Source organism: Pteropus vampyrus, unplaced genomic scaffold, assembly GCF_000151845.1.
Source record: "Pteropus vampyrus isolate Shadow unplaced genomic scaffold, Pvam_2.0 Scaffold66, whole genome shotgun sequence".
NCBI lineage: Eukaryota > Metazoa > Chordata > Mammalia > Chiroptera > Pteropodidae > Pteropus > Pteropus vampyrus.
In genome coordinates this window covers 1,038,338-1,052,260 of record NW_011888847.1, presented here as the reverse complement: position 1 = coordinate 1,052,260, position 13,923 = coordinate 1,038,338, and the positions used below count along the sequence as shown (strand labels likewise).

The following is a 13,923-nucleotide window of genomic DNA, read 5'->3' as shown; positions in this document are numbered from 1 at the left end:
ATTAACAGAAGAATCTTTCTGTTTAAGAGAACTCTTGTTTCAAACCTCTTCCCTTCCTGCTTTGCCCTGAACAATGGCTTGATCTCAGTTGGAAGGCAGGCAGGCAGGCAAGGCAGGCTGGTTTCAGTGTAAAAAGAAAGAAATTTATAAAAATGTGTATTCTATATAGATTTAAAATAGGAGTGAATTAATCTTTTAACAAGGGGCGTTGTAGATGAGAATTGTTGATCTTTAGTCTCAGGTCTAAAGCAGGTAGACTCATAGGAAACAAAAGAAAAATAAATCTCTGGTCCAGGTCACACAATTTCTTTGATCTTTTTGGAGTTAAATTTAATGTCAAGGCAGACCCTAAATAATTAAAATATTTGGACTCAGTAAAGAGTAACCAATTGGACTGGGAGCATTATTATTGTCAAACTAGCCAATAGAAGCCATGTAAGTGTTCTTAGTATTGTACATCTTTCATAAGCATCTCAGTTACTTTCCAATCAACCAAGATTGCCTACCTACCAAGTTGTATTATAGCATCGTACACTTCCTGTAAAATATTGAATAAAACTTTCTTTGGTATATAGAAAGAAAATGTCTGCATTAGGGTTTAGCAAGTTCAGTATACAAAAAAAGTTTAGCATTTTTTTACATTTAGCAATAAAATTTTTATTCACTTGGTATCTTATGAATATATAAAGGGTAATCATTTATTTTAAAAAATATATTAGACATAATAGCAATGTACCAATTAGTTGTCCTTTGCTGTGACAACTGTACCATGGTAATGTAAGATGTTAACAATAGGGAGAACTGGCTGAAGGGTATACAGAAACTGTCTGTAACTTTTCTATAAATCTAAAACTATATGAAATTAAAAGTTTATATGTGTATGTATGCGTATAAAATATATGAATAAAACAATTCCCTAGTTTTAAAATTTTAGTAAAAATAATTTTATTTCTAAAACAGTAATTTTATGTCAAAATATTACATCAGGTATCTCAAATACTATTTCTTTGTAAATAGTCTTATTTTTTTTTAATTAGCTACAGTCTAAAATCAACTATCTTGATTCTGAATAAATGAAAATCTCTGTATACACACCTGCTATAAAAGTTAATTTTTATATTGCGTGATTTACTTTCAGCTTTTTTGGTAATGATAATGCTGTTAGAAGTATTCTAAAAAAAATTTAAAGGGGACTGTATTGTAAACACTTCATTATTTTAAAATATAATGACCCTTCCTTGTAAATCAACATTATCTTAATAATTCTCCTATTTTCCCTTGCTACCAGGACAAAATCATTCTATTTCTGAGAGACCCAGAAAACCCCAAGCTTAACTGTTTGGTTAGTTTCACCTACTACAGTTTCTCTTAGCACTTTTATGTCTAAACCTTTCTTCTATGCTTTTCTAACCACAGGCCTTGGTTGTAATATTCTTGGACTGGAGGCAGCAGCATATGAAGGCAGACACTGGAATATCCAATCCTTATTTGTCTGTGCAAACATTTCTCATTGTTAGTTAGAGTGTATGCTAGCAAACTAGCTAAGGTCCAGTAGGGATTATGGGACAACATGCCTATGTTGCTGTCCTGTTCTGGCAGGATAAATTCTCATTTGTGCCTGCTGGACTATCAAATCAGGGCTTTTAACTGGTAGATACTGGTCAGGCTCATTTACCAACACTACACTAAGGGAGAGTGTTGAATTCGAATGAAGGAGAGTCGGACCCACAAGCTGGTGGCTGTAACAGAGATAGCAAGATAGTATTAAGAGAACCTCACTTTTCTCTGTTCTGTCCATGTGGATTTGTGACCTAATTGTTATTCAGCACAGTCTTGATATATGGGACCGTTTTTTTTGTGAAATTTATTTTGTAAATTTGTAAGAGTAGATATGAGAAGTTAATGGGCTAGTTATCTATATTCCACTTATATATAGATAGTAATGATTTTCGATTTGATTGCTTTTATAGATATTTCCAAACATTATAGTCAGAAAGCTACAATAGAGCATGAACTTCCAACAGCAACACAGAAGCTCATAACAACAAATGACTGTATCCTGTCATCAGTAGTGGCATTAACAAGTGGAGCAGGAAAGGTAATTTTTCTCTAGTTTATATTGACATTAAATTCAATTCTTAAATATACTCTTTTTCTTTTCCCCCTTAAATGACATAGGAAAGTTGATCTGTAAAGGATTTTGGGATATCAGGCTTTTTTGTAAAATAAAGTTGTCTCCCTTTTCCTTCTTCTTACCCAATATTTACAACGATATGGTAGTTAACTGTTAAGCATTTGTGATGAGTAAGTATATCACTCGCTATGTTTTAATGAGATATTATCACTCACTATGTTTTAATGAGATATTTGATGATTTGAAGATTCTAGATGGTCTCCATATTGATCCTGTGTATATCAAAGATCTGCTATTTAACAATTGGGATATATAAAAAGAAAAAAAAACCAAAAGAAAAAAATATCTGTTGTTAATATTTTGGTTTTTTCTTTCCAAGTTTTTTATTTGTATTTTGGTAACGCTTGTGGTAAGTCTACCTCCGTGGTTTTGTATCTTAAGTACTTTTAAAGTGACTTTGATATGTATTTTTTCATTGAACTCAATATTAGGTAATGACCATGTGGATCATTACGTTCTTAATTGTTATTATAAAGTGACCAAAGTGCAGTTTCTTTAAAACTCATTTCTATCCAAGCGGAAGTTTCAGCAGAATTCACATTCTAACAATGCATGTTCATGTAGCTGCCGTCAACTCCTTTAGAGATTAAGATGTCTGTGAGAAGTACCCACATGTATACAACTAAAAGGACTGTATTCAGAACTGTCTTAGTCCATTTATTTTAACAGACTCCACATCATTTCTCAAGGAAATGCTAATCCCTATCTGTGTTTATATACCATTATTTTTCTGACAGGTTGACCATAATAGAAACATTTTGTCTAGTGATTTAAGTTAATCAGAAATGATCATAGATTATGTCAGATTTAATGTTATCTTTCCCAAACTCAGACTGGTCTTTATGACAGTTCACTGTAGTTTAGGGCCATAATTAAAAGGTGTTACCTTTAGGTTCTGTCAGCTTTCAGATCTGTGCCCACAGGATTCCTTCACCAGAACACCAACCCCAGTGCCTCCACTTTAAGGCTTTTATCTGCAGGCATGCTGGAAGCTTTCTGAGGATAGTTCTAACTTTGATTCAGTTTTAAAAATTCCAGAGAAAGAGAATGTTGGCATTTTATAGGCGTCTCTGCATTTGCCACCTTTTATGAGAACTCTGGAATATTAAATACCTGAATACTCATAACTTATTTTAGACTTGCTTTGCCTGAAACCTTAAAATTTTGTCTCAAGGAAAGGTATTAGATTTTCAGTCTGAATTTTTATAAGTGCTTTTTAACTAAAGTAGTATCTGAACTGATGCAAATTTGTGGTTGCTTAATACTTAGCTAATGTGATTTAATTAAAATAAATTTTATTGTTTGTAATTTTAAAAAAACCAGTAAGAAAGTGTAACACGCATATTAAAATACATCTGGGAGATATAGACATAGGAAGAGGAAAGAAAATAAACCTCACCATATATTACCATGACCTAAATGCAAACACTGGGTATATGATTGTCTATGTCATTTACAAGGGACATATAGCTCAAGATTTTTTAGATCCTCATTTTCTTGGATACTACCTAACATAGAATTTCATTTGACAAAGTGAAATATTAATGAAAAATATAACCTTTCAGACCATTAGTAATTAATTATCTACTTTTAAAGCAGTTTTTGCCAAGGAAGAATACTGTTTCATAAGTCACTTTTTCTTATTTATCAAAATAGAATACTCTTTAAGATACCCAAGACTTTACTTTTTCCGACTAAAAACTTTCTTAGACGTTTTTATTTATACCACCATTTTATAGAATGCTGTAGATTCAGAATCATGGCTCAGCAAAATTACAGTCATGGATCTTTGTGGCTGCTTATGTAGATTTAATAAATGTTAAATGGAAAATGTCAAAGGTCTACTTAATTTTCAGTCTTTTATATTATGTTTGTAAAGTACAGATTGAGATTTACAGAATTAAATCTAAGTAGAGATTACACATTGAAGATGCTTGTGCCATGTCTTATGTTGGAATATGAAACATTCAAAGTTAAAATACAAATGGAATGTATGAACCTAAATATATATTTTGAAAGCAGTGGCAGAATTAATGAGATTAAGAGCATCATCTAGGAATATTCTGAATAAATCAGAATCAGTTTTGGTTTTTAGGAAGAATAAAAATTGTCTAGATTAAAACCTGTCAGAAGTCTGGTCTCAATATTTATACCGGTGTTATCTTTTCATTATAAATCATTGCCTTTCTCAAATAAATAAATTTGGGCTTTTGGGCAGGTGCTGAAATTTTATTTCCCTTCTCAGTATCTTTAATTTTGCTTTGAAAGCTATTAGATATATATTTTAGATATATTATTAGAAAACAAAATCTATCTTCTTGTCACACTTCATTTAGATTGCATCTTTCTTCAGCAACAACGTGGACTACTTCATTGCTTCATTGAGCTATGGGCCTAAGGCAGCAAGCGGATTCATTAGTCCTCTTTCAGCTGAATGCATGCTACAGTACAAGAAAAAAGCTGCTGCCTATATGAAGGCTTTGAGAAAGGTTTGTGAGCTGCTGTTAACATTTAATCCAGAGGAAAAATCAGGAATAATTCCAGAGAATGACAAGAGTTTTTCCACAGTTTATATTATTTAGGTTTTATACAAATTTGAGGCACAGGTGCTTGATGAGTGTTGGGGGGCCATGGAGGAGGAAGTGACAGAGACCCAAACCTCACCTAATATACGATATATGCATAGGCCATGTCGGATTCATGTCAGAGTGTTTAGGGTGAGGTAGCCAGGCAGCCAGTACATGTCAGACCTCAGAAAACCTTAAACTTGTGGAAACAGAAAATAACTGAAATACATTTATAATTTTTATCTGAATATAGTAAGAATACACAATCATTACCAAATAAAATCAGAAGGTGTAACAGTACATGAGAAGACAGTTATGGTCACCCCAAATCCCACCACTCAAAGCTAACTCCTCTTAACTTTGTTAAAGTATATTGAGTCTAAAAAATTTTAATGTGTTTATGCTCTTATACATACACAGACACACATGCTATTAAAATCAGTGTATCTGGATATGTATACTGTTTTAGAATCTGTTTTTTCCCTTTTAATTCAGTGTGGATATCTTTATATATCAAAAAATGTATATCTGTAAATATAAATTTCATCTATAGTATTTCATTCTGTAAAGTGTAATATTTCAATTAATCCATTTCTTGTGGACTTTTAGGTGGTTTCCTGTTTTTCACTGTTGTTCTTGTATATGCAACTTTGTGTGTTTGTTTTTACCTTTTTCTCATTTCTTTTTAACTTTTAGTGACACATAATGCATAAATTCATTCTTATTTTACATTAGAACATTATAGGTAAATTACAATCCCTAATTCTACTTCCTCTCCAGAGGTAACTATAGTTATCAGTTTGGTATGTAACCTTCCAGACTCTTTCGTATTTATACACATCTATATAAACCTACAGATAATAATACAATATTCAGAATTTTCTTTCCTTTTTCTTTTCTCTCTTTTTAAACCTAAATGCATGTTTTATTGTGCAACTTACTTTTTTTTTCATTTAAAATATGTTTTAGAGATCTGTCTATATCATTTAATATGACGGCTACTACATTCCTTTTAAATACAGCATAGACTTCTATAATAATGGATGTTCCATGGTTCATTTAGGTCTACCTTTTTATTGGTGGTCATTTAGGTTGATTCCAATTTTTTGCTGTTTTTACAAGAATACTGCAATGGATAGCTCTGTAAATGCCTCCTTGGGCACATGTGTGGAATACTGAGAAGAGGAATGTTCTGGATCATGTGGTTTGCACATGTTAAGTTTTAATGTTTACTGCCAAATCGCCCTTAAGAGTAGCTACACTATTTTACACTTGCAGCAATGTATAAGGCTATCTATCTCCCTGTATTTGTCTAATTGTTTTAATTATATCTTTAAGATTAATTCCTAAAAATAGAATTGCTGGTTCAAAGTCTGTGACTGTTGCAGATTTTGACACATTTTTACAGACTGTACTTCAGGAGGGCTACCAATTTATAGTTTATCATCAATAGAAGTATAAATTTAACCCAGAAATTTAATATTTGTCCATCTCAGAGATAAGAGACTTCTTATTGTTATTTTGCATTTCTTTGCTTATTATTGAAATTGAACATCCTTTCATAAAGTTATCATTAATATTTATTTTGTTAACTCCCTACAAGTCATTTTGCTATTTTTAAATAAATATTCCTAATTAGGGTTGAGAACACTTTCTATATTAAAGATTTTAATCTTTTATTTATATTAGAAATATTTTTACCTTAGTTCGCTGTAGTAATTTTAAAAATACAAAAATAGGGATCTAAATACTTTTCTAAATTATTAACTGGTTGTCCTTGTACCATTTATCCAGTGTATCCTTTCTTGACTTAAAAATGCAACATAATATATTTTTATATGTGCTTTTGTTTCTAGATTTTCAGTCCTGTTCCTTTATTTTTCTATTTTGGTGCAAGTCGATATAATTTTAGTTAGTGTAGCTTGTAACAAGTTCCCTTTCATTATTATTTTTTTAAAGAAGTTCCTTTTTACATATATTAAAGGAAATAGTGTATGTTGACATACATCTGAATTTATTATCAAATCTCATTTAGCATTCTTACTTGTGTGTGTAGAATCAGGAGGATGATAAGATCTTTTTCTTTAATTCTTATGATGCTTTTCCACAGCCCCTCTCGGAGTCTGTGCCTTATGAAGAAGCACTGGCAAACCGTCGAGTCCTTCTCAGCTCTACTGAAAGTCGAGAAGGCCTTGCACAACAGGTATGGCACCTGAAAAATCATGGTTTTTGTTAAAGAGCACAAATGTTAAATCCCCTGGAAAAGGTTTTTAATATACGTAGAGTGATTTAAAAGGCTATATAAGTAAACATGTAAAGTTAGTTGTTTAACGCACCATAAGCGCTATAAGCATAATTCATTTGAAAAACATTTGTTGGTACTCTAAATAAGTCCTCTTGAGTCAGTTGGTGTTATAATTGCCAGTAAAGTAATATCAACACACATGGGCCACAATGATTAATTCTTTCTTTAGGTACTGGATTTAAATGTCTGAAATAATAAGGCAAAAGCGGGGAGGGGTTAGAGACTCAATGAGTTATTTTAGTTCTTAATGAAACATTAAAGAATAAAAATTGAAAACAATATTCAGTTAGTTGAATTTGGGGGCAGATGGAGGTAAGAGGTACTGTCTTTTTCATAAGTTGGTACAGCTTTACACCAGTTTAGTTTTTGTTAGAGGTTTATTCACTTTAACACTGGCTTGCTTTTAGTTTTGGAAATGTTTATTTTAAAGAGAACAGAAATTCATCTCAGACAATATTTTGTCTATGTTGACCTTGTTTTCATTGGATACATATCACTTATCTTTTCAACATTAGTGTGCTATGATGTAGGAATTAAAAAATTTATTCACAGGATAATTCCTGAAAAACAAAATTCCTGAGACAGACAATAAAATGTGGAATACTTAAAGCAGTTATTTTGGAATTTCTTCTTATTTTATGTGAGAAAAACAAGGCTCAAAGAAATAAAGCAACTTTTACCCAAAGTAGCTAGCGACAGAATTGTCTGACTTCAAAGCTATTGCTTTTCCTACTCTGCCATTGCAGGCTAGTCTGATAAGCACTCTAGGTCTCACTTCCTTCTTCTCTAAAGTGAGGATATTGTCTCCCTTTCACGGTCTTATAAGGATGAATTGAGCCAATGGGAGGCGGTGTGATAGTGAAAAGAATCAGATATGTGAGCCAGACAGATGGGGTCCCAAACCCTGGCTCTGTCATTTGCTAGCTTAGCAGATGGTTGAGCTGCTGGGAGCTTTGGTTCTCCTCTGAGAAATGAGAGCTGTAGGACTTTTAGGAAGTCTTGGTGGAATAACAGGAGGAAAGTATTGTGAACAGTGCCTGGTATTTACTTAGTTATTGCTCAACCATGATAGTTGATAAAGCATTTAGAATTTACTATAAAATTTTATTTTTATGTAATTTTCAAGCTTTTTTTTTTGGCCCTGAGAATTAGTTTTTTAACTTCTTACTGAAGTATAACATACTTAAAAGTCTACAGATCATTAATATATATCCCAACGAATTTTCACAAGTAAACACACTAATATAACCAGCACCTAGATAAAGTTTTTAAAAATTTTTTTATTTCTTTATGTCAGTTATACCTTTAAAAAATTACTAGGACCCCAGAAGCCTTCCTCATGCCCTTTTCCCATTACTATTCTCCTCTCTCCCAAAGATCACCATTATCTTGCACTCTAATATCATAAATTAGTTTCGTTGCCTGATGTGAACTTTTTATAAAATGAGATTATGCAGTATATACTCTTTCAGGTTTGGCTTCTTTCATTCAACATTATATTTGTAATATTCATCATTTGTGAATATTGTAGTTGTAATCTGTCTGTTTTCACTGCTGTTCAGTATCGTGTGAATATACATAATTTATCCATCCTCACTGCTTATGAGTATTTGGGTAGTTTTAAGTGTTTGGCTATCATAATGCTTCTATGAACATTCTTATACATATTTTTTGGTAAACATGCATGCATTTCTATTGGGTATATACCTAGAAGGGGAATTGCTAGGTCACAGGGCATGATATGTTCAGTTTGAAAAGATCCTGCCCAACAGTTTTTCAATGTTTGTCCCAAATTTCACTCCTCTCAGCACTATACATAGTTAAAATTGTTCCACAAACACGCCCACATTTATATTTTCTATCTTTTCAATTTTAGTCATTTGGGTGGTTTTAAGTTGCTTCTTCATGATAAATAGTGACATTGAGTACTTTCTTTTTTATGTTTATAGTCTTGTTCAAGTGCCTATTCAGGCCTTTTTAGTTTTTTGTTTATCGTTTTTCTCTATTGGGTTGTCTGTCTTGTTCTATTGATATATAAAAGTGCTTTATATGTTCTGGATATTAGTCCTCTATTAGATACATGCTTCTTCTGTTTTGTGGCTTTCCTTGTTACTCTCTTTATGATGCCTTTTGATGCATAGAGATTTTTGATTTTACTATATAGTTCAGTTTCTTAATTTATGATAGTACTTTTTGTTTCCTGTTGAATAAATCTTTCCCTATACCAGGGTCAAGCCTTTTGTTTTCACCTCTGTGAGGTAGTTTTGATTTATATTTATAAAGTATTTTTTTGGCCACTAAGTTCTATCTGCATTATCCTCTGAGGTGCAGAACTCTCTGTTGCTTTCAAGGTTCAGCAGAGTTTGGAGAAGATCTCTAAACTGGAGCAGGAAAAAGAACATTGGATGTTGGAAGCACAATTAGCCAAAATCAAGCTGGAGAAAGAAAACCAGCGAATTGCAGATAAACTGAAGAGTACAAGTAGTGGACAGGTGGTTGGGCTGGCCCAGGAAAATGCGTCTGTGGTGAATGCTGCGGGCCAGGAAGAAGCCTCAGCTAAAGCTGTGCAGGAGCCAGTTCACAGCACCAATCTGGTAAGTGCCATCTTTTTTTTAATGTTAATCGGTAAGGAGCTAACATAGTGTTCAATGTTAACCATTAAATTATACATCCATTTATAACAGGAATAGTCCACGTGTTCTAGAAGAAGCAGGGTGCCTCCTTCGAAAAGCATCTCCATTAAATTCCCTTTGATTTTGCATGAGACTTCCCCACAGTGAGGGCTATATTCCTAGAAAAGATATAGTAAGTCAAATTTAAGATGATTCTCTTTCTCCATAGACACATTATTATGTTTCTGACCGAGGGCTAAATGCCTAGATCTTTATTGAAATGACCACAAGTATAATTTTAAACCAATTATATAATATATTCTTAGATTCTGTAAGCTTTACGACATACATTTAATACTGAGACTCATCCGGCTAATTATATTTCATAAAGTGGTATACTGACAGGTTATCTTGCAACGTTATGTTTCTTACCTTATATTTAATTGCAGTGATTTAGAAAGTGAAGAAACATCTCTATTGGACTTAAAGAATTCAAAGTTACTTTGAGAGAAGTTTAGTAATTATAATATTCTGCCCACTTTTAAAAAAAATTAGAAAATCTAAGGGGGGAAAAAACCCCTCGTGATTAGAAGGGTCTCATTAGATGTATTTTTACAAGCATTTCTCAAGGAGTTTGAGAGCCATGGCACTTCTGATAGGCCTTGTTCCAAGGTGTGTGACTGTACCCCTGCAGCTCACCGATGCTATTGAAGAAGTCATGGTCCTCTTCAGAATTACCTTGCATCTGATTCAGAGCATACCTGAAGGTAAAATATGCAAACCAGCTTTTACTTTCAAAATGTATACAGACCTCACCTTAGCAGTATCAGAAACTTGGATTATTGTTAATTTTCCTAGGTGTGATAATGGTATTACGATTATTTAGGAGAATATATTAATTAGGGAAGATAAATGCCAAAGTGCTTAGGGTAAGGTATTATAAGGTCTGCGGTTTACTTTCAGGTTGTTCAGAATGAATTTACACACACAGATAAATAAGGCAAATGTTAGCAAAATGTTAATTATTGAATGTAGATGATTGATTTACAGATGCTTTTTATACTTTTCCCCCAAACTTTCTATATGTTTGAGAAGTTTCATAATAAAATATTAAGGGAGAAAAAAATTAAAACATTTTTAAAAGCAAAAAACATAAACCAGACTTCTCACAGTTTTGACTGAATGGACACCATGCTCACAGGGTGATCCTATAGTGAACCCAGTATAGAATGATGTAGAATCACAGCAAAAGTATCTGGAGGGCTCTCCTAAATAATCATTACGTTGGGGAGGCTATCACAGAAAAGATAACATGAGTGGGTTTAGAAAATGAGCAGGACTCCCTGGCAGGAGAAAAGTATTCCAGGATGGGAGAAGGGTCTCTCCATGGATTTCTCCTTGCTTTTGCCCAAGAATGGTAGATTCTTGGCGAAATGACCTGGAGACTTTAGAGATAAAAAGAGATGGCGTTTTCTGCTTTCCTTGATGTTTCCACTTTTCAGCATTTTTTTTATCACCTCTCATTTAAGGTACAATTGAGATGCCACATTTGCAACCTTTTTCCATGAAACCCCAGTTTTGGCTATTATTTTTAGATGGTCAGGATTAGAGACTCCAAAATATGGTCAGCCTCCTTTCATTTTTCATGATCTAGTCTGTATAATGGAATTTATTCCCCTCCTTTAGTTGTTCTCAATCTAATGGAATCAGAGCTTAGATAGACATCTATATAGAGAAACTGTGTGTTTTTCCACATTCTCAAACCATAGCTAGAGAGTGAGAGGGTAAGGGTGGGGAGGCAGAATAGATGCCAATTGTAGTCATATCTGGATGTATAAAACTAAATGATTGGCGTGTTACTGTAAACAGTTTTTAACTGAAAGAGAAAGACTAATTGCTACTCCTGCCTCTGTGAGTAGAAAATTATGGCTCTTCTATATATATATATATATATATATATAAAAAAAGCCTTACAAAAGACTCTTTTATAGCTAGGTGGGCATAACATTCATTAACGCACATTCAGTTGATAATACTCCTCACTGTTCAGAGGTAATACTCTTGAAGATATTATTTAGAATCTGTGAAAACTGTTTACTGAGTGTCATCTTTGATTAACAAAATCCATTGAAATTGAGTTTTCAATAGTTTTTTTCAGTTATTGTGCCCAAGCACATGCCCTTCCACCTTGAACAATAACCTGAATTCAGTAATCATGGCTATTTGTTTTTTAAATCTTAATCCACAAAAGCAAGCTTTAAAAACCTGGCAGCACTTTAATGTGTCTAAAATTACATTTTCATTAATTTCAATCTGAAATTAATACTGATATCACAATAACCTTGTATCAAGAATGTGTTTCTTCTTTCTCCTTTTGAATTTTCAGCCAGAGTGTTCATTTGTTTTCCATTTGGAATGTTCTGTTATTATGGTCACCTGTACATATCCCTTTTTGGCTACTGCTTTAGAAGTAGGCATGGAAATGAAGTCATAAGTTTTTCTCTCTCTTCCAAATTTGTTGGTTATGGTGCAAATGGCTAACAGTATCTTGATAGAGGAAATAGTGGTGATCATTATTTATTATTGCCTCATGGCAGAAAGAGCAAATGCTGTTAACCTATCTGCAGGGACTGCTTCTTTGTAGTAAAGGACAGTCCGGGGGTGATGTAGTACTTCAGGCCCAGTGAGCTTCAAAACCGTATGAACTAAGAAGAGAAGATATTACAAATGTTTAAACTATTGCGTTTGAAATGTAAACAGTCTGTTCTAAAGAATTTTTTCTCTATGTTCTAGATTGGGATTTTAACCAGGACATCTGACAATGAGGTAATGTGTACTTAGCATCATGTTGTCTGTTAGTAAATATCTGGCTGCATGTTATTGACAAAGTCCTACAAAAGTCAACTTTGTCTAATTGTGTTTCCTGACGACCATTCTAGCAAGTGTGGAACCAGTGTTTTCCCCCTCCATCAGTGGATCCATGTTGCTTTTCTCTCTGGTTCTATTTTGATTGTCACCAACAAATTATAGCCTGCTTTTGTAATTGCCTCCTTGAATGACTTGACTTGGAAGTTTGATAAAGTGTGGCTTGAGCTCCTTTGTAAGTTGACATATTGTGTGAGGCCGAGAGCTTTTAGCCCTCCCAGTGGGCAGGCTGGGAAAGCAGGGCTTCTCAGGGTCAACAATCTGTTTGCTAGTTATTTCCAGCCCTCGAGTGAACAAACCCAGGTCAGATTTGGCTTGTCACATAGGTTTGCCCAATTGAGTTTTGAAATATTATAAGATGTAACTTTCAAATAACCATTGAAAGAACACTGAAGTCATGTAGCTAACCACTCAGTATGGCAAACTGGTAAATACAGTTAAAATAGGTTGGTAAATTCTTTGATTTCTTTTACTAGCCTTATTCTTTAGGTAATTTGAACTTCTGCTTATCTTTTTTAACTAAATTCAATACTGTGTCATTGCTAGAGTAACTAGAAGAAATACTAATCTGGGACAAGTTTGATAAACTATTATAGAAATAGTTTAATTGGTTAGTATGTTTAAGAGCATTAAAGCTGTCTTAAGATAATTGGAGAAAAGAATGTTTGGATTTTAAGGGTTCCAATAAAGGGTCGTTTTTTCTCTGCCGTCTTCCAATTAGAGGAGGATATTCAAAAGTCAGACAGATGGAGATTTTGGAAGTCAGGTTTGTGGCTATTTAAAAAAAGCCTGTGCCCCCACGGCTTCCTGATGCTTCACTTCTGCTCTCTATTCTCTTGAAGCCACAGCTTCCTTCTGAGATAGACAGGGTGCTGAAAAAAGAAATTTGGAATATTTATGTACCTGCCCTCTCTGGTTTTTTCAAAGGGTAGGAAAACTATGATTTCCTATCACATTTCAAATGAAAATTTACAAAATATTGTTCCTTTTTTTCCCTAAAGTTATGCTAACCTTTTTTTCTAGAACTGCTTCATCTCACTGGCACTTATTTATTTATGTATGCTTTCTTTAGGTTCCAGATGTGGAATCTCGTGAAGACTTAATTAAAAATCACTACATGGCAAGGATAGTGGAACTGACGTCTCAACTGCAGCTGGCTGACAGTAAGTCAGTGCATTTTTATGCTGAGGTGAGTGGAGAGTCAATTAGATTTGGTGTTTTTTTTCTAACCCTTTTAGGAATTAGGTCACTGTCCTCATCTCTTGCTGTTCACTAGGAGAGAGAAATCCGTGTTTATTCGTATGGTGGGAGTTCATTTTG

At 33.5% G+C, this 13,923-nt stretch overlaps 1 protein-coding gene across 2 annotated transcripts in view; it reads left to right on the top strand.

Annotated features, from left to right (window-relative positions):
* Positions 1–13,923, top strand: part of PPP1R21 (protein phosphatase 1 regulatory subunit 21) — a 51,890-nt gene that overhangs the window by 32,006 nt on the left and 5,961 nt on the right. For both annotated transcript variants that reach the window (XM_011361301.1, XM_023531278.1), the window contains 6 exons: positions 1,971–2,098; positions 4,531–4,683; positions 6,872–6,964; positions 9,418–9,660; positions 12,472–12,504; positions 13,676–13,792. In XM_011361301.1, coding sequence (XP_011359603.1) covers positions 1,971–2,098; positions 4,531–4,683; positions 6,872–6,964; positions 9,418–9,660; positions 12,472–12,504; positions 13,676–13,792 — 767 coding nt within the window. The remainder of the gene's footprint in view (positions 1–1,970; positions 2,099–4,530; positions 4,684–6,871; positions 6,965–9,417; positions 9,661–12,471; positions 12,505–13,675; positions 13,793–13,923) is intronic.